This window comes from Papaver somniferum, chromosome 3, assembly GCF_003573695.1.
Source record: "Papaver somniferum cultivar HN1 chromosome 3, ASM357369v1, whole genome shotgun sequence".
Lineage (NCBI taxonomy): Eukaryota > Viridiplantae > Streptophyta > Magnoliopsida > Ranunculales > Papaveraceae > Papaver > Papaver somniferum.
Window position 1 is genome coordinate 118,072,439 of NC_039360.1, and position 19,132 is coordinate 118,091,570.

General features: G+C 36.7%; 2 protein-coding genes across 2 annotated transcripts; both read left to right on the forward strand.

Moving 5' to 3' along the window:
• The first annotated feature begins 7,850 nt into the window (after positions 1–7,850).
• LOC113357148 lies at positions 7,851–11,159 on the forward strand. The gene is made up of 3 exons (XM_026600444.1): positions 7,851–8,009; positions 8,782–9,670; positions 10,625–11,159. Exons 2-3 carry the CDS (start codon positions 8,805–8,807, stop codon positions 10,797–10,799), a joined length of 1,041 nt encoding a protein of 346 aa, XP_026456229.1. The 5' UTR covers positions 7,851–8,009; positions 8,782–8,804; the 3' UTR covers positions 10,800–11,159.
• A 518-nt stretch (positions 11,160–11,677) lies between these two features.
• On the forward strand, positions 11,678–18,900 carry LOC113357149 (pentatricopeptide repeat-containing protein MRL1, chloroplastic-like). The gene is made up of 19 exons (XM_026600445.1): positions 11,678–12,091; positions 12,341–13,094; positions 13,223–13,457; positions 13,718–13,781; positions 13,853–13,997; positions 14,120–14,235; positions 14,840–14,968; positions 15,143–15,316; positions 15,440–15,604; positions 15,863–16,003; positions 16,215–16,314; positions 16,486–16,594; positions 16,684–16,775; positions 16,958–17,048; positions 17,423–17,654; positions 17,760–17,852; positions 18,066–18,114; positions 18,215–18,308; positions 18,450–18,900. Exons 1-19 carry the CDS (start codon positions 11,759–11,761, stop codon positions 18,727–18,729), a joined length of 3,396 nt encoding a protein of 1,131 aa, XP_026456230.1. The 5' UTR covers positions 11,678–11,758; the 3' UTR covers positions 18,730–18,900.
• The last annotated feature ends 232 nt before the right edge of the window (positions 18,901–19,132 follow it).

Here is a 19,132-nt window from a genome sequence, read left to right on the forward strand (position 1 = left end):
CATGAGGCTGGTTAGGTGCACTGAGAATACGAGCAGCTTTTATAATGATTGGACCAAAGGATTGTTTTTATGCCAAAAGAAATGGAAAAGATAAGCCAGCATAAAAATGACAACCAAAAAATTGATAAACTCGCTGAAATACAACTTGAAAGATGACCTTCTTAGGTACATCAGAATGTCTATTAGGAAACATCTAAGATTGAATGAAACTAAGAGATAAATAGTCTTGTCTTGTCCAAAATAAGGAAAAGTAAACCCACAAAACAAATATATTCCTTGTGTAATTAGCAAATACTAACCCTAATCAATATTAATAACTAAATTACTTGATTTCAATTAGCGTATCATGTGTAAATTAGAATGTGTAACTATAAGCTACACATGCATTTACCATGTGTAACTTGCATCTACACATGCATCTGAATGTGTAACTAAGAGTTACACATGCTAATTTCTAGAGTCTGACTTAAGAATAAACATACCTCTGCCACCTTCTTCGTATCTTCAATTAGTGCAGTCCAAGCATTGAAGTCTAATGAGTTGGACGTGACTATGCTCCACAGTCGCTCTTCTACGGTAGGAACTGTTGAAACGTTAGACATAACAAAATCATTAACCTGTAGCGTCCTCACTGCAATCGTTCACTGTAAGATGCAGTGAAAAGTACTGAATGACACCCAAAATTTGGGTAGAGATAACTTACAAATTCATAAGAAGAAAGAGATTGACATAGATTATCATGAGTTCATAAATAAGCTTATTCGACATTACAATGTCGATCACGAAGATCTCTTCTAAAAAAGGAGCTTGCTCTGCAACCATATAGCAGCCTCTTCAGTAGTCTCCTCTTTAGTAGCCTCCCATTTGTTGTGAGTCGGAAAACACAATCATCAGTAACCAATATTCTGTAATACAAATTTAGTTATCATTTAATGCACCCTGCAAGAAGAAATACAAGTTCACATCAGTTCAAGTTAGGTCAGAAATAAAAGTAGATCAAATTACAAACGAGTCGACGGGTAATACATATTTAGGTACACAAATTTCAAATCCGAACTTAGATTTCTAATTGAGATTAAAGGTAGAGAGATAATTCAGATTTCAGAAAAAAAATCCCTAACATATATTTGGTGAAATTTATCCTAAATTTTGAGTTCAAAACAAGGATAAAGATTAGATGAACCCAAATCTGAACTGTGATTTCAAATCGGATCATAATCTTAAAATCAAATCACAATTTTTAGGTTTTAGAAATTGATTCTATTTTTCTGAAATCTAAAATCGAGTAAGAGAAGTTAACAACTATGATTGAATTAGAGCAAAAAAGAGAGGTTAGATTTATCTTTCAGTTCCATTTCATTACAAAATCTTCAGATTCATTCACTGATGATGATTCTCATCAACTCTTTCCATCAAATCTCCAGAAATCTTCAACGACACACGGATTAGAGTGAGATTATAACAAATCTAATGATTATGAGTTTAAATAAGAGACTTTAACCAAAATCAAACTTTCAAATGTAAAAATTTCAATTCGAAGAAATAAATTCACTTATTGAATTGAAATATTAAAGATAATAAAACTTATCTGTTCAATTAAACTTTCTAGGTGAATCTTCGGATTTATTTGCTGATTCTCGCCGACCTTTTCCATTTTTTTCCATTGAATCTTCAAGATCAAGTGACATTGATGTTGAAATTAGGTTTTGAGATCTTCAGATCAACCGATCTTTGTTTCGTAGATCTTAGAACTACGTTTTGAGATAGTCTTTCCGCAAAAAATTTCCATTAGAAACTGTATTTTTCTGTGTGTTTCAATAGCAGAGAGAGAAAGTGAAATTAAAAATGAAAATGAAACTGAAATTACAGAGGAATAGAAGGAGAATATGCAATCAATCTTTGTTGCTGCAGTCGAAGAATTGGATGAAGACGACGAAAAATGAATCTCAGAAAACCTAGAAACTATATTTGTACAACAAAGAGAGATAAAGATAAGAGAGAGAAAGAAAATAGAAAAATGAAAATATATTATGATATTCCTCTTGTTTATATACTAAAGGGTAATGTTGTCATTATTAAAATTCGTAATAATTAATTATGAGCCAGATCTGAAGAAAATTTGATATTTTGGGCCTAACAATATCATTTTCTAAAAGTATGGAGTTGACAATGTATGATCCATTTAGTGAGGCTTCTATATCCGGGCGTCATTAGGGGCTATACCCTGAAAGAATTAGGGGCGATTAAATAAGACAAAATAGGTTGAAAATACTTGTATGTCCCTTCACAATCGGTAGTTTAGAATATAGTTTTGTCTACCGATTACTAGTTTTTTTATGAATGGGTTATTTCCATAATCGGTAGCATACTAACATATCATATCTACCGATTGTTAAAGTAGAAATACGCAATTTTATCTGTTTTGAAGAAAAAACGAATTTGGGACAACCGTCTATAATCGGTAGAAAAAGAACATTATATTACTACCGATTATAGTTGCCGACACAACCGTTGAACGATTAAGACCACCCAAAACCTAATTTCATTTCATTTTCTTTCTTTTCTTTTCAACTCTTCTTCTTCCTTTCCGATTGTGAATAGTAAAAACATTATCCCCCTATTCAAACTTCAATTCATCGTTGTCGTTCATCGCCGAATCAAAAACATCGTCGATTCTTCTATAAAATGATGACTGGTATTAATGAACCCTCGAGAGATCGAGAAAATTAAAGAACAAATCGATTGCAACTGTCTCAAACGACGAAGAACACGAACACAAAGAACATGATGAGGATGACGCTGCTCGTGTAGGTGGTGGTGGTGATTCTGATAATCAAACTCTCCAGGAAATGACCCCAATTAGGTAAGTTTCTATCGTTTTATGTGTTTATGTTGCTTCAATTAGACGAATCCATGAAAATGAGATGAAGGTTTTCGGTTATTTCCCAGAATCGGTAGATAGATCTAACATTTATCTCCAGATTATGTACATTTTCTAGGGTTTTCGGTTAAATCGACTAGAATCGGGAGTTAATTTTTATAGATGACTTCCGATTATACAAAACTATTTTTCACTGAACCATAAAACTGACATAATCGGTAGATAGGTTATATGTTGCCCTCCGATTGTAACAGAGAATTAGAACATGTAGGCACAATTGGTACCCAGAATCGGAAGATACTATATAGTATTTGTCTTCCGATTGTGTATAATCGTATGTTAAACAAATTCAACACACTATCGATTATGAAGTTTTTAAAATTTGAAAATTTTGTGATTTTAGCAAAATCCTATTTCGGGGCTACTTTTGAATCGAAATCCAATCCTATTTCTTTACTTCCGAGTATAGACAATCGGTTGATATGTTATATTGTTTTGTTCCGATTATATATGTCTCATAACTATATCAGTTTCTGAACCCAAATTGATGCATAATCGGGATAAAAAACTAGAATATGACTTCCGATTAGGTGTAATCGAAAGAAAAGTTTTTACATTTTCTTCCGATTGTTCGGAATCGGAAGTCAATCCTAGTTTTTTTTTCTCCCGAGTGTTGTTTGTAATGTGATTGTTATGAACCAATTTATTGTTTAGGGACAGGCGAGGTAAGACAGACAAATATACAACTGTTACAGGGCCTCGTCAAAAAGGGGGTAAGAAAGTAACCGCTAGTGCGCGGAGAGAGAGGAGCCAAAAAGATGCGGAACGAAGCGCTCAACAAGGAATTCAAGAAGAAGTACAAGCAAGTGCACCATAAATCACTCAAGATGAAGGACAACCAAGCGGTGCACAAGGAGAAAGAGGAGTTACAAGGAAGCCAATCGCGAAGAAAGCATCACACCTTGTACCCATTGAGTTGAAGAAGACGGATTTTGAAGAAGAAATCCCTGGGCTGCCTAGAGATGGTGGAGCATTGTTATTTGGCTACAAAGACTCCTGGGCCAGAGAAATCTACGAAACCGAGGTAATAATCGTATTATTTTTTACTAACATATTGTCGTTTTATTCGTAATAATACTCTATTAATTTTGTAATGTGTTGTGTGTTTGATAATATCATTCCGATGCGATTCGTCTACTCAAGCCCACTGCCGCACCAACAAAAGTAATGAAAGATTGGCCTTTAGATGGTGAATATGAGAGGTTCAAGAGAAGGATAGCCAACTCTGGATTAGCTAGTGCTGCCGAGAACTCAATGTTGGACCATGATCGGGTCGCGATATCGGCTTTTGTGGAGAGAATGTATCCCGAGACTGACACCTTTCATATGCCATTTGGGGAGATGACCATTACTCCAGATGATGCCAAGCAGATTCTTAATCTCAATGCCAATGGTGTGGCTGTCAAGTATGAGTATATAAAGCAGTTAAGTTGGGAACAACTTTATGATTTCTGTAACAAGTGTCTTGGTTGGGATAAAGAGACATCAGACATTGAGTTCAACAGGTGCTTCTCATACAAAACTAGAAAGTTTAACATGAGTTAGTTGATCAAGATGTTCAAAGGCACTGCCAAGAAAGAAAAGCAAGGACCGTTAAGTGATGCCGCGGCGACCTCCTATCTCTTGGTTATATTGGTATGTGTCATATTCCCCAATACCAATAGCAACCGAGTAGATGCCAACCTTCTACAACTATTGCATCCTCTTAATAAGGTCGCAGATTACTCCTGGGGCACGACAACTATTGCATTCCTGATGACAGAGTTGAGAAAAGCGTCGAGGCTTAGAACTAGCCAAATTGCCGAGAACATGAGTCTATTCCAGGTATTTTCTCAACTCTATTAATCCATTGATCGTTATGTTTTTTCATTTTCTAATATTAGAATCAATTTCTAATACTTGGTTTGATATCTATGTAGACATGGATCTATGACCACTACCCCAGTCTGAAATTGGCAGATGTGAACCCAGCATGGGAGAGAGGTACACCGAGAGGAACAAAGTACAAGTTCAATGACAACCGTTCAAGGACAAAGGAGCAGCAGTTGGTTAGCTTGAGGGAGAAATTAGAGTCACTTAAGGCCTCGGAGGCATGCTTTGATCCATACAAGGAAGACAGAGATAGTGGACATATAGCATGTCGTTCTGAGTTGTCCCATTATTTTGGACCATTGTGGAACCCCACAGGTTATGTGATGTACAATGGCTCCAGGGTGATGCGACAAAATGGTGCTTGCCAAACAGTACCATGGCATCACATTAATGGCAAGTTCAAGTTGGATGTGGAGCATAGCGAGTCTAACCATGACAACATCAAGGTAGTTTACTCTGGTACACCATATGTTGCTGAACATTGGGATAAGAGGGAGTACCACATGGTGAACGTTGGGAGACCTGTCACCCGAGGTGATGAAAATGCTCCAGGCTATATAGAGTGGTACCGGGAGGATTCACATCTAAAAGTAATCTGTGAACTTAAAGAAAAGTCGACCTCGGCGGGTTCTATTTACAAATGTATCATCAAAGAAAAACCCCCGGGCTATGATAAACTGGTGCGTATGGTTATGACTTTTCCTTTTAATATTACGACTCAATTTCTTAGGTGAACTCCATTTGATGTTTTGTCAATTAAAAAAAATAGATGAATAGGTTCAAGTATTTGTCCAAATGGTGCGCTGATTGCATAACGGTTGGAGTGCCTGTACCAATTGAGAAGATAAAAAAGCACAATGAGATGATTGATAATATTGATAATGAAGAGTATGCTGCTGAGTTTGGGGAGAAAGTGACGAAGAACCCGCCTAAGAAAAAAACATCAAAGGCGAACAAAAGATCTCAGGCTTCTTCAAGCTCTCATGTTGAAGGAAATATTGAGGAAGATGAAGGTGATGCAGGTGATAATGCGGGTCGTCCGGGTCGTCCGAAGCGTTCTAAAACTCTAGCTGACAATACTAAGAAGAAAACTAGGAATTAGGTGATAATGTGTACTTCGATGTTATGGATTATGTTGTTTTAACAGTTTCTTTCGGATTATGGTGTTTCAAATACTTGTTTTGGACTATATGTTCTTAAGTTTATGGGTTATGAATGTATTTTGAATTATGTTTATTACTTGATTCTCTGAAACTGCTGAATTTTTCACAATAATCGGAGGTTAAATATCAACCTTACCTACCGATTTTGGTAAATTTTCAAAAAATTGTGAGATATGTTCAGAATCGCTAGTAATGTTATCAACCTTAACTACCGATTCTGGTGACTTAACTAGCCAATTTGTGAGATATGTTCAGAATCGGTAGTAATGTTATCAACCTTAACTACCGATTATAGTGGCTTCATTTTTATTGTTCTTCCAAACCTAAATAGCCTTATAATCAGACACAACATTTTATCATTGTCTACCGATTATCATTGGGTTTAAATCGGTAGCTTAGGTGAACCTCATAAGCTACCGATTATGGTAGTTCCCAAATTCTAAAACTAGAGATTTTATCAAATTTCAATTTTGGGGCAACTCCATAATCGGGAGACACGTTAATTCAATGTCTACCGATTGTAGGGTAGTTCCCAAATTCGAAAAACTTGAGATTTTTACAAATATCGATTTTAGGGCAACTCCATAATCGGAGACACGACAACTAAATACCTTCCGATTGTAGGGTAGTTACCAAATTCGAAAAACTTGAGATGTTTTCAAATATCAATTTTGGGACAACTTTATAATCGGAGGATATGTTAAATAAATACCTTTCGATTGTAGGTTTTTTTTTTCAAAATAACAAAACTTTCAAACTACAAATGTACACAATAACCTCCGATTATCCTAACAACTACCGATTACGAAATAAAACTACCGATTATAGTTTTATCTACCGATTATGGAGGGTAAAATGGCCATTTCGAAAAATCAGAGATAAGGGGTAGCTTAGATTTACGCTTGGGTGACCTTTTTTGTCTTTTTGTGTCGCCCCTAATTCTTTCAGGGTAGCTCCTAATGACGCCATATGTTGAACTCATATAAAAGGGGGTTATAGTATTTTTCACTATTACTATTAATAATGAATCACTGAAAAAAAAAATTTTGATAAAATAATGAATCACTGAATTGTTTGGACTATGATGGACTAACTCGTCTAGAATTAGGGATGAGCATGGGCCGGTATGGTCCGAATTTTGCCTCATCCGCATCCAATCCATTGCACTACGGATTTCAAATTTTGCATCCGCATCCAATCCATATCCAACGGATTTGCATCCAATGGATGTACGGATGGACGGATTGGATGCGGATAATCCAATGGATTTGTTTTAGTTTAAAATTTATAGTAAAGAAAATAAACTGACACAAATGACTCCTTATAAAACTTACATAACTTACATATCCTATATATGTATATAAATATAAATATGCCATGTACAACAACCCAAGCAAACATCTTAAAAATTCCTAAATGATCTATAATATTTTTTGAACTATATAAATGCCCTTAATTTAACGGATATGGATGTCCAACAGATTTTCAAGATTGCATCCGGACCCGATCCGTTGTCCATTGGATTTCAAAAATTCCATCCACATCCAACCGATTAACGAATGGTCCGGACATCCATCCGCAAATGAACGGTTGGCACCGGTTAAATCCGCGAATTACGGGCCAAATACTCACCCCTATCTAGAATTTGGATGAAACTATAAAACCTCGGATTATTTGGACCATGAGATTCTGGGCTTTGGAGGGGTGGACTAGAGCGTCCAAAGCCTACTAAAATTGATTAAACATTAATTTCTACAACTGGAATCTGGATCAGACTTTAAGATTAAGCAACGGTTCGGATAATTAGTGGTCCCTTGTTAAAGTAGAAAGAAACATCACCTGCTAAAGTGAATAGAAAGAAGAGACAAAAAAGGACCATTCATCTCCCACTCTCTCTCCTTCTTCCATTTTATTTCTTTCTTCATCCTGTATTATCCCAACGCGTGTTAATAAACGAAGCAGAAAAATAAAAATCCATCTGTTTTTCGTTTTTTTCCGTATGAGTTTTTTCCTCTAAAGATCTCTTGAATAAGGTAATAATAAAACTCGTTGATTTAATTCCTGTATGTATCATCCTTCTCTTCGCCGACCAGATTATTCTGGGGTTTTTCCTTCCATCGTAAAATTGACGATTTTTCTTTTTATATTAGGGTTACGGTTTAATCCTTATTGGGACGAGTTCTTACTTCTTCTTTCTTTTTTCATAGAAATGAGAGCTTTGAGTAATTATACTCCCATTTGTGACTTGAATATTTTAGTAAGTTTGTTTCTTTGAATGGTATGTGAATTCTGATATCAGTTGATATGAAGGAAATGATAATTTCGGAGTTTTTGAAGTGTGTTTTTTGTTAATTGATTTTTAGTACTGAATTAGCTCCCAATACTGTATATTTCAAAATTCGTTTGAGATTCAAGTTTATTCACCTTCGAGTAATTGCTTAAGATTTAAAGAAATTGCTCAGTTATCTTGGCCTTGAATGATATGTCTACTTCGCAATCCATAAATGTACAAACATTTTAACTTATTCTTGGTTTCCCTTGGTTGATTTGAATTGCATCGAACATTTGTTGGAAATATAGTCTATTCTTAAAGCAAAGTTTTTTTTTTTTTTTTGACTACCTAATTTGGAGTTATTCAAGAAAAATGTCACATTTTGTTTGTTTGCTTCTTTACAGTTTCTAATTAGAAAGGATACTCTTGAAATGATCATGTGTAATTTCCTGTTTTAATTATCCTAATGTTGCTTGATTAGTAGGCAGCTTCTCTAATTGACCACTAAAATGCGTAACTTTTAAACTTGACAGTTAGTTTTATAAATTCAAAGGCAATGACAAAGGAAGTTGAGGGAGATTCATCCCTCTCATTACTTGAATCTCATCTAAGTCAGACCAACACTTCATGGAAGTTGATGGATCATGGTCCTTCCAAAGTGGATAAGTTGCAAGAAAAGCTTATGGAAGTTGAAGGGTGTATTCAAGGCTCTGATGCAGATTCAAAAAAAGAACTAGAAGTACTCTGGCGAAGGGTCAAAGCTACCTCAACAATGTTGTCCTACTTGAAATCAAAGGCAAGAATTATGGCAGTTCCGCATCTAGCACATGTATCGTGTGGGATCAAACAGCAGGAAGGGTTGGGGTTTGTGGATAAAGATGGTACACCGTTGTCTGGTTGGTCGAAGGATGTAAGTCTTTCTTCATTGGACAATGTGGATGAAGATGAATGCATGAAAATTAATATTAATGGGAGTTGTTCATTTGATGAGCATGATGGAGCCTATATTGGTGAAATCCTTAAGTCTGTGCAGATGGTAACAGATGTCATGGAGGTTCTTGTTAAGAGGGTAATTATGGCAGAAAGTGAAACCGCTATTGAGAAAGAAAAGGTAGATTTGGGTCAGAAAGAAATTAAAAAGAAGGTTCTACAGATTGAGAACATGTCAACGAAGGTAGAGGAAATGGAAAGGTTTGCTCTAGGTACAAATTGCATCCTGAATGAAATGCGGCAGAAAGTAGAAGATATGGTAGAAGAAACATCTAGGCAAAGACAACGAGCTGCAGAAAATGAGCAAGAGCTGTGTCGTGTGAAGCAGGATTTTGAGTCATTGAGATCCTACGTTAGTAGTCTAATTAGTGTTAGAGAAACACTTCTTTCATCAGAGAAGCAATTTCAGACAATTGAGAGGCTCTTCGATAGGTGTGCTTATTCTTCTCCCTTGCTTGTTTCATAGGACTTCCTAACTGCAGTTGTTGTTGCTTCACAGGATCTTATGCTTCTTCCATGCCCATTCATCATCGATACATCATTTTAACACATTCTTTATGCATATATATATACCCACACATTTTGCAATTTCTTGTTGTCTTCTTTTCATTGTGGTGCTTGCACATTGCGAAAGTAAGTGACACTGACTCATCTCTTCTTCATGCTTCTATGCGTAAATGGTGCTTAATATTACAAAAAAAACAACACATGGATCTTCTTTCTATCCCTATCATTCGCAGTAAAGTGTACTCCCATGCTGTTCATAGTCACATGATTAAAGTGTTCATAGTCACATGAATCATGATCCATTTCGTTCAGAACTAGTTAGTAATTGAGCAGACAATTCCAGCAAGTTCAGTTTGCTTGTCAGTTTATGTTACTGAACTTGTGGAGAACTCTCAGTAGTTTACGCTACATCAATTGATACATTTAAACTCTCAAATATTTTTTACCGTTATATGTAAGAGTTCACAACGTTGTGATATCGACTTTGATCCAAATCTGGTGGCACAATTCTTTGGTTTGCATTGCCTAGTCTATTATTTTTTTCATCAGAGCAGCTTCACTGTGCCTTTGAACTAGTGGTCAACTCTGCTCTTAGCTTGACTTTCCTAATACTGATTTGGGGCATGAAAGAAGCATTTAATTGAAGCTCGTTTATAGTGTATATACAAACGAACAACAGTACTATGAAAATATACCAAATAACTGTGGAAGTGTATGTGTTTCCTCTTGCGAGTGATGAATTATTTGGGGTGTGAAAGAAGCATTTAGTTGTAACCCCTTTCTAGTGTATGTATAACTGTAAATGAACAACCGTACTTCGAAAATATACTCAATAACTGTGGAAGTTTATGTATTGTATCTCCTTTTCTGATATAACAGGCTAGTTGCCAAGACCAGTCAATTGGAAACTGAGAAGATGCAAAAAGAGGCTGAAGTACAGAAGCTCATGGAAGAGAATATCAAGCTGACATCTATGTTAGACAAGAAAGATGCCCAATTGATGGCCATGAACGAACAGTGCAAGTTCATGGCTCTGAATGCATCGGGTATGTAGTCTCTCGTCTATGTGATCAGAATACATTCCCTGTTCTTTAGGGTTCATCATCAATCAACCTACTCTGCTGTCCGACTTTCTAGACAAGAACAGGATTGAGCAGGTTTTCGAGCACATTGTGGGCTGTTCTTAATTGATGCATTTGGGAGGTCCTGGTGTTAATCTTCTGTTGTATTAATGCTTAATTGATCGATCAGCCAGGGATCCGAAACTTGGTACTGCTGTAGAGCGTTAGCTGTGTCATTAGAGTTTTTGTTAAATAACAAAAAATTGTATGGGGTCCCTGTGACATTCTCATAGTTGTCTGACTTGTAAAAGCTTTTAGTTGATGAAATAAAAAAAAAGTTATGTGCTCCTCAAGACTGTTTTGGTTTCGAAATAAGATTAACTAATGATAGTATTTTCAATGAATATTAGTAGTTTCTGGTAGAATCTCTGAATATGCATACCTTTGCTGATAACTGGAATCTGAACTTAACTTTTGGAGTGTCTCAATTTCTTCCGACGGAGATAACTGGTATCCTAGGAAACTAAATGCGGCACAGAACTCAAAATCTGGCACCCAAAACACTCATCCCCTCAGCTGTAGTTAGTAGCATTGACTAGGGAGTAATTAAAGAGAAGTAAAGAAAACCCATGTCAAGGTCCTGTCTCAGCTCCCCGTATGCATCTTATCTCTTATATTTTTGAGACGTTCTTCTTACACGATACAAGGCCTAACAGTTAGGAAACGATTGGTTTCGATTACCCACGTCAAACGTGGGTAGTACAAAAAAAAGCATAGTGTGCATGAAAAGATGAAAAACAGTTTTGCCACGTAAGCAAGGAAATGGATGAGTGAAGTAATAACTAACAACCAATGTTTCTTCCGTCAATCGTCAGACAATAATAACCTCCTCCTCCTCACCCTCTTACTTCCCTCCACTGTCCACACACACAGTCTCTCTCTGTTAGCTTCAATGGAAGTAAGCTTCTCGTCAAAATCTCAAACCTTAACTTCATTAACATCTTTCTCTTTATCAACATCATCCTCACCTTCTTCACCTCGTTTTTATAACCTTCTTCGTAAAGAATTTCTTGGTTGTAGTAATCTTCGTGGATTAAGACTTGAGCATAGAAAAAGAAAATGGAAGAAGTTAGAGTATCAAATTCAATCAACTGGGTTTACCTTAAGAGCTTCATTATATTCACAACCTGTTATTGTCATTGTTGCTGTTGCTACTATCTCAGCTCTTACCGTTGTCTACTTGAATTATACTAATTATCTTAGAAAAAAGAAAATTTTGAAAAAGGTAAGCTGCCGCAATTCTTGAAAATTTCAAATTCTCGTAATGAAACTTTTTTCTTTTTCCATTCAGATATTTTGGAAGGCTAACCTCAGTGAGGAAGCCCCTGGCAAAATGTTTCCGTTGACTGAGCAAAAAGTTTCATGAAAAACTGTTTCTACACGATTATTTACTGTTGAAAAGAAGTGCTGCATGTCCCGTAAGAATCTCAAATTGAATCCCTTTTCTAATGATTTTTGTGAATTCATGGTGTAGCTTTCAGGTCCCAAAGGTGGTAATGCCGTACGCAACCATGAGTTACCCGAAAATGGGGAAGAAGTTGTGAATCAGAGTATCAGGAGTGAGATTCTAGAAATCAAGGAAGCTAAAGTAGAGATACATGTGGAGGAGGAAAGTAAAACTAAGAGTGGGAATGAGAATGGAAGCATTTACAAGGAAGGATTGGTGGAATATCAGAAAGAATTTGAGTCAAATGGTTCTGTTGTTGTTGCTACTAGAGTCGATAGTGTTGTATCCACGAAAGAAATTGAGTCATATTCTACTGGTGAAACCCCACTCCTCAAGGAATTAAGCTTGGAGCCATTAAATTTTGTAGTGGAGAGGCAAGAATTTCCATCTCAAGTACATGAAGGGGAATTTGTGATGGAACCGGAGGAGTTGTCTCAAGTAATGGTTGAATCAGTTTCTAGTGCAGAGACTACAATGTCTGGAATGGATGTAAACGGACACATACATAAAGAAGAGAAGTTAGAGAATGAAGTGGAAGAAGCCAGTGAATTTCAAGTTCCCAGCTATACTGCATTCCTTAGAGAATCTGTTCGGGAAAGACTCCACACATTTTATGAGGAAAGCCAGTCTGAGATGAAGTCAATGCAGAGCTTGAAGGAATTTAAGGCAGTATTTCCTCGTATCTCCAAAGCACATATCAATAATGCTTCATCCCTGCTCGAGCCTACTACTACATCGAGCAGAGAAGAATTGACATTAAATGGTTCTCATGAAAAAACAGGTTATACTCTACATGCATGTACACTGCTTTGATCTCAATTTGCATTAGTCATTTTGTTTTTGTCTCGGTGGAGACTCCCAAATATTGTGGCTATGGTAGCTTTCTTTAAAGTTAAGCTTAAATTTCAGGATTCCTACGAGGAGAGGTGCCTATTTCCAGTACTAAAGGAAGAGGCCCTTCTCGTAAAAGAAAGAATTCTGGCAAGGACGGTGGAAATTTGGGAGATATTGGAAACGGACTTCCAGCTCTTAATGGTCAAAAGGAGGTAAGTCCTCCACTTAATGAAGTACAAATCAACGGTACGGGTACCTGTGATTTATCGGACTACTCAAGCGCCTACAACCGCTTGTTGAGAGGGGGAAGGTACCACTCTTCCTTTATTAAGCTGCAAAGTCATTTTCATAAATGATGTAGGATGCTTTATATTTGGATTGATATCTAATTATTCCCGAGGCTCTGATAGGAAGAATTGGCTTAACGCCAATCCTAACTTGTATCCCATGACCTGCCTTACTGCTTTAGGTTTCCTGGGACAGTGATTTTGAGTAACCTCTGTACTTCTTCAGACTGTTCTGATTTAGTAATTCGTAGCAGCTTATAATATGTCTTTCTTGGGTTTTCAGGTTAAGTAGCTGTATAGAATTGCTAGAATCCATGGAACAAAGGGGTTTACTTGATATGAACAAGGTTAGTCTCTTCTTCTTTAGCTTATCCTAACTCTTTTAAATGTTCACAAAATTAATTTTGCCTGCTGTTAGGTTTATCATGCCAGGTTTCTCAGCTGCTGTAAAACTCAAAAGGCTGTCAAACAGGCATTTCGCTTTACTAATTTGATACAGAACCCCACCCTGAGTACTTTCAATATGCTCATGTCTGTTTGTGCAAGTGCACAAAATTCAGAAGGTAACTTCTTTTCAAAATTATTATAATTCGCGTTTTGTACCGAGGATTACACTCTTGTAGTGATTACTATTCTGCTAGTTTTATCTTATTTTTTTAATGCCGCTTGTTGTTTGCATTTTTAGGAGCTTTTCAAGTTTTAAAACTTGTTAAAGAAGCTGGAATGAAAGCTGATTGCAAACTTTACACTACTTTAATAACCACTTGTGGTAAAAGCGGAAAAGTCGATGCCATGTTTGAAGTAAGCTGCCTTTTCTGCCTTGGAGTTTTAGCTAAATATGAACTTCGTCATAACTTGTCTTAACTTGCAAGCGAGTTTAATCTTGGCAACTTTTGTTCACTTCTAGCTTGCATGTATCAAACCCATGTCCATCTTCCTATTATTGATCTATTATTAAAATTCAATCCTTTGTTTGCTAAACTGAACTCATAGGAGTTTCATACAAAAAATTGGGATTTTTCCCCCTAAAGTTGGTGATGTATACTTTAAATTTCATTGCCTTATTCCTGAACTTAAGCTTATAGGTTTTTCATATAACTCTGTTGGACTTTCCCTTTCTTCACTGATGTACAATTCTAGATTCAGTAGTGGTAAGTTTTTTTCTTTTTTGTTTTTGAAGCAGTAGTGGTAAAATTGTTAGGTGATGATTTCAACTACGTGAGTTCGAAGCTCGTCAGCACCATATACATATTGACCGATCCAAAAATAAAATAAAATAAATCTATTATTCAGTGCCTCTTTACTAAAGTTGAACTTATGCAGTTCTCATACAACTGCGTCGTCTTTTTCCGTTCCGTATGAGCAAGTCATATTGATTGAACAAGGTTGGTGTTTTACTTCCCAGGTATTCCATGAGATGGTTAATGCTGGAATAGAACCAAATGTTAATACATATGGTGCACTAATTGATGGTTCTGCAAGAGCCGGTCAAGTGGCTAAGGCTTTTGGTGCTTATGGAATTTTAAGATCTAAGGTATTATTAGGGCTGTTTTAGCAGAAGTTATACTTCTTGATACTTTTATGCTTTTAAGTTTGATTTCAATAAAATTATCTCACTTTTTTTTTGTTGTTGTTCTCTTTTGCTAAGTCTGTATAGCATCATTGCATTGTAACCTTTTCAAACTAAACAAGGTTTTACATGCAGTAGAATGTAAAGCCAGACCGAGTTGTATTCAATGCGCTTATCACCGCGTGTGGTCAATCAGGAGCTGTTGAACGTGCTTTTGATGTCTTAGCAGATATGAAAGCTGAAGCAACACCTATTGATCCTGATCATGTCACGGTTGGTGCTCTGATAAAGACATGTGCACAAGCCGGTCAGGTAACACCATTTATTGTCATCCCTTTTTTCTGGATTATACGGGAATGTCAGTTTTGACATTCTTCAGGTCTATCTCTTTACCAGTTAACCTGTTTTGACACTTAAGAAACTGATTTCTTTTAGTTTGAGCGAGCCCACGAAGTATACAAGATGATCCATAAGTATAAAATCAAGGGCACGCCAGAGGTGTATACAATTGCTGTTAATAGTTGCAGCCAGATAGGTGATATAGACTTTGCTCTTACTGTGTATGATGACATGAAGAAAAACGGAGTGAACCCTGATGAGGTACTTGTTCACTTCTAGATTCTTAAAATATCTTTTTGAAGTAGAGGTTCGTGTATGTCGTTAAAGTTTCGCTCCATGACAATTTCTTCCGACACTCCAATAGGATATGCCATGGCAATATATCTATTCATTTTGTCTACATTTTTTTTCTCCTTCTTCGTGTCTGTGTTAAGTATCAGCAACTTCACCGAATCACCAAATTATTTTTCTCATGCTTTGCGGGACTTGCCAAATTCATTAGCCTTTTATGCTATGCAGATGTTCCTCAGTGCGCTAGTAACTGTTGCAGGGCGTGCTGGGAAGATAGACATTGCATTTCAAATTTTACATGAAGCTAGAATTCAAGGAGCAAAGCTTGGAAATATGTCTTACAGTTCGCTGATGGGGGCTTGTAGGAATGTAAGTCAGAGGTCGTGGTATTGTTAGAGAAATAAATAAAACAAAATTAAACTCTCTTGATGCAAGGTGACCTTATATGTTCCCTCCTCATAGACTGCGACTAGATGGCTGTAACCGTACTCATTTGCCAAAAGATTTTGACTGCTAAGACTAGGATCAATTTATACTCTAACAAACGGATGCTTACAAAAACTGCCCTTTTCGGTGTCAGGCAAAAGATTGGAAGAAGGCACTGGAGCTGTACGAGGATATGAAAGCCACTAAAGTGCGCCCAACAGTTTCAGCACTAAATGCTCTGATTACTGCACTATGTACGTTTTTGTCTTAGGATTGACCTTTCTTGACTTAGATTTCTAAAATTGTACCCTCCAATCAAATATCAAACTTATCATGTGGTCTTGATGCCATAGTACTATCAGAGGTTTCTTAAGAGCTTTAGTCAACATTATGTTCCAGAATGATAATGTGGGATATGGTAACAGGTGACGGTGATCAACTTGACATGGCTGTGGAAGTTCTCGATGAACTGAAGAAAGTTTGTGTGAGCCCAAATATTATCACATACTCCGTTCTTCTAGTAGCCAGTGAAAAGTAATTGCCATATACTTCTCTTTTGCACCTTAGTGATCATTAAAACGTGGTATTTTCCTTTGGCTCATTCTCACCTTATGAACAATTAGGAAAGATAATCTGGAACTAGCTTCAATGCTTTATGCTCAAGCCAAAAGGGATGGTGTTGTTCCTAACCGTGTTATGTTCAGATGCATCGTTGGTAAGCTTCATGGGTTTTAACTAACTATTAAGTTTCTCGCAAAAAAAACAACAACTAACTATTAAGTTTTGGCTACTTTTATGCCTCCGAAGTTCCTCTGTATTGTTAACCACCTTTTATCTATCTTCGCTTTTGTGGTTTCTACTTATTTTGGTTACTGATTAAACAATATCTCTTTGAAGGTTTGTGCTTACGGAGGTTTGAGAAGGCTTACTCACTTGGCGAGCAAATTCTATCCTTCAATTCAGGAAACCCACAAATAGAAAACAAATGGTATTTTGTTGTTTATTAGATATTTCTAATGGGGTGTTCTTTTCCTTGCTTCTCTGGTTTCCAGTACTTCGCTTTGTTCTGTACATTCTTGTTACCACTTGAGCATAAATACTCTCTGGTTCATGTATTCAGTCCTTTTTGGATACCCAACTTTTCACGCTTTTCCATATTCTGTACACTGCATAATAGAAAGGATATTGAAAGAATGAAATAAAAGCATCTGGGCTTCCCTTTCCTAGAACTGTTGGGAGGTTTTTGGAAATTGCATTTTGGATGTTGTGGTAAAACACTACAGAATCATAAATCGCATCTTTCAAGTACCTGGATAAGCTTGTTTTGCAATTTGTAACTAGAGCCTCTAAATCCATCTGTAGGTCTTCATTGGCCGTAAGCGTATATCGGGATAGTATTACATCTGGCAGTGTTCCTCATATTGAAGTTCTTTCAGAAGTCTTGGGATGCCTGCAGTTTCCTCATGAAACTTCTCTAAGAGCAAGACTTGTTGAAAATCTAGGAGTCAGCACTGATGCTTCAAAATGCCCAAACCTGTATTCCTTGATAGATGGATTTGGAGAATATGATCCTCGTTCCTTTTCTTTACTCGAGGTCAGTTTTCAACTTAATATACGCCACTTTTTTAAATTCTGAGTTGTCATTGTTATTCATTAATGGGGAAGCTAAGTGATCAACCCATGTTCTATGATTTACTAGGAGGCTGCTTCCCTTGGTGTGCTACCAATTATGTCCTTCAATCGAAATCCTATTGTATTTGATGCAAGAAATTTGCAACTTCATACTGCTGAGGTTAGCTTTGTTCAACTCTGGAACTAATAATGTAATAACTGCTGCTATTATATCTGGCTTATATTCATGTCTGCTAAGAATCTTCCTCCTGACTACTGAGCTCATTTATCACTTTTGAGTCGTCCCTCTTTGTGTATCTATCAAATTAGATAAATTCTGATGTAATACAATCGATATTCTGGTTACACTGATTTTTCATTTTTGAATGACCAGGTATACCTTCTAACAATTTTGAAGGGTCTCAAACATCGGCATGCTGCTGGTAAGCCTACCTTTAGAAGTGGCATTATTTATGGTTTATATATCATGTCTTTCGCATTATCTTCTAATTGTTCTTGTTCTCCTTCAAATTCTCTGTGCAGGTGCAAAGTTACCAAACGTGACCATCTTACTTCCCGTGGAAAAGACACAAGCTGTGACACCCAGGGGAGAGAAAACAATAGTCCTCGTAGGCAGGTAAAAACAGTTTTAAATTTATCTTGTATGTACATAGTTCCATGACCATGATGTACCTTTGCCGGGTTTCACTTCTGGTCTTTGATAGTACCACTCCAGAATGTAAACCGCTGTGTGTATTTTTGCGTGTGGAATTACCAGGGTTGGTCAGGCACTTGGAGCCATGTTGAGGAGACTGGGTTTACGGTATCAAGGGAATGAATCATTTGGAAAAATTAGAATTAATGGGTTATTCATAAAACGATGGTTTCAGCCTAAGCTTGATTCACCAGCTTTTAGTGGAAAACCAGCAGAGTTTAGCTTCTCAGGTTTTAGTGGAAAACAGACGGAGTTTAGCTTGTCATCCTCGCAGACGAGGTTGGGTAAAGGAATCGTATATCAACAACGCAACATAAGGAATTGCAATTTATCTTCGGAATAAGTTGGAAAAGAGGTACATTTTTGGGATATAACTTATAATCCTGTCTACCCTTTAACAACACGGCTTTGTTACACCACTGATGTACTGAGATAACTCACAAGAATGAATAATGAATGCGTTGTATTTTTAAGAACTACTAGTAAAATTGCACGCGCTATGCGCCTGCCGCCGGAACCTAGCGCTGTCAACCTGCCACCCGTCTAACTTAAAAAGAACATTCATGTTCATAAACACATGTTAATTTTTTAGCTTTATATTTTTTCCAAACACTCGATGCTAATAGTTACACTAAGCTTTCACTTTGCATTTGACTAAATGTGTTAGGCGCGTCACTTATTATTCACCACCAACAATGGATGCTAAAAGTTACATCTCATCAAACATAACAGTAGATGCTAGAGTC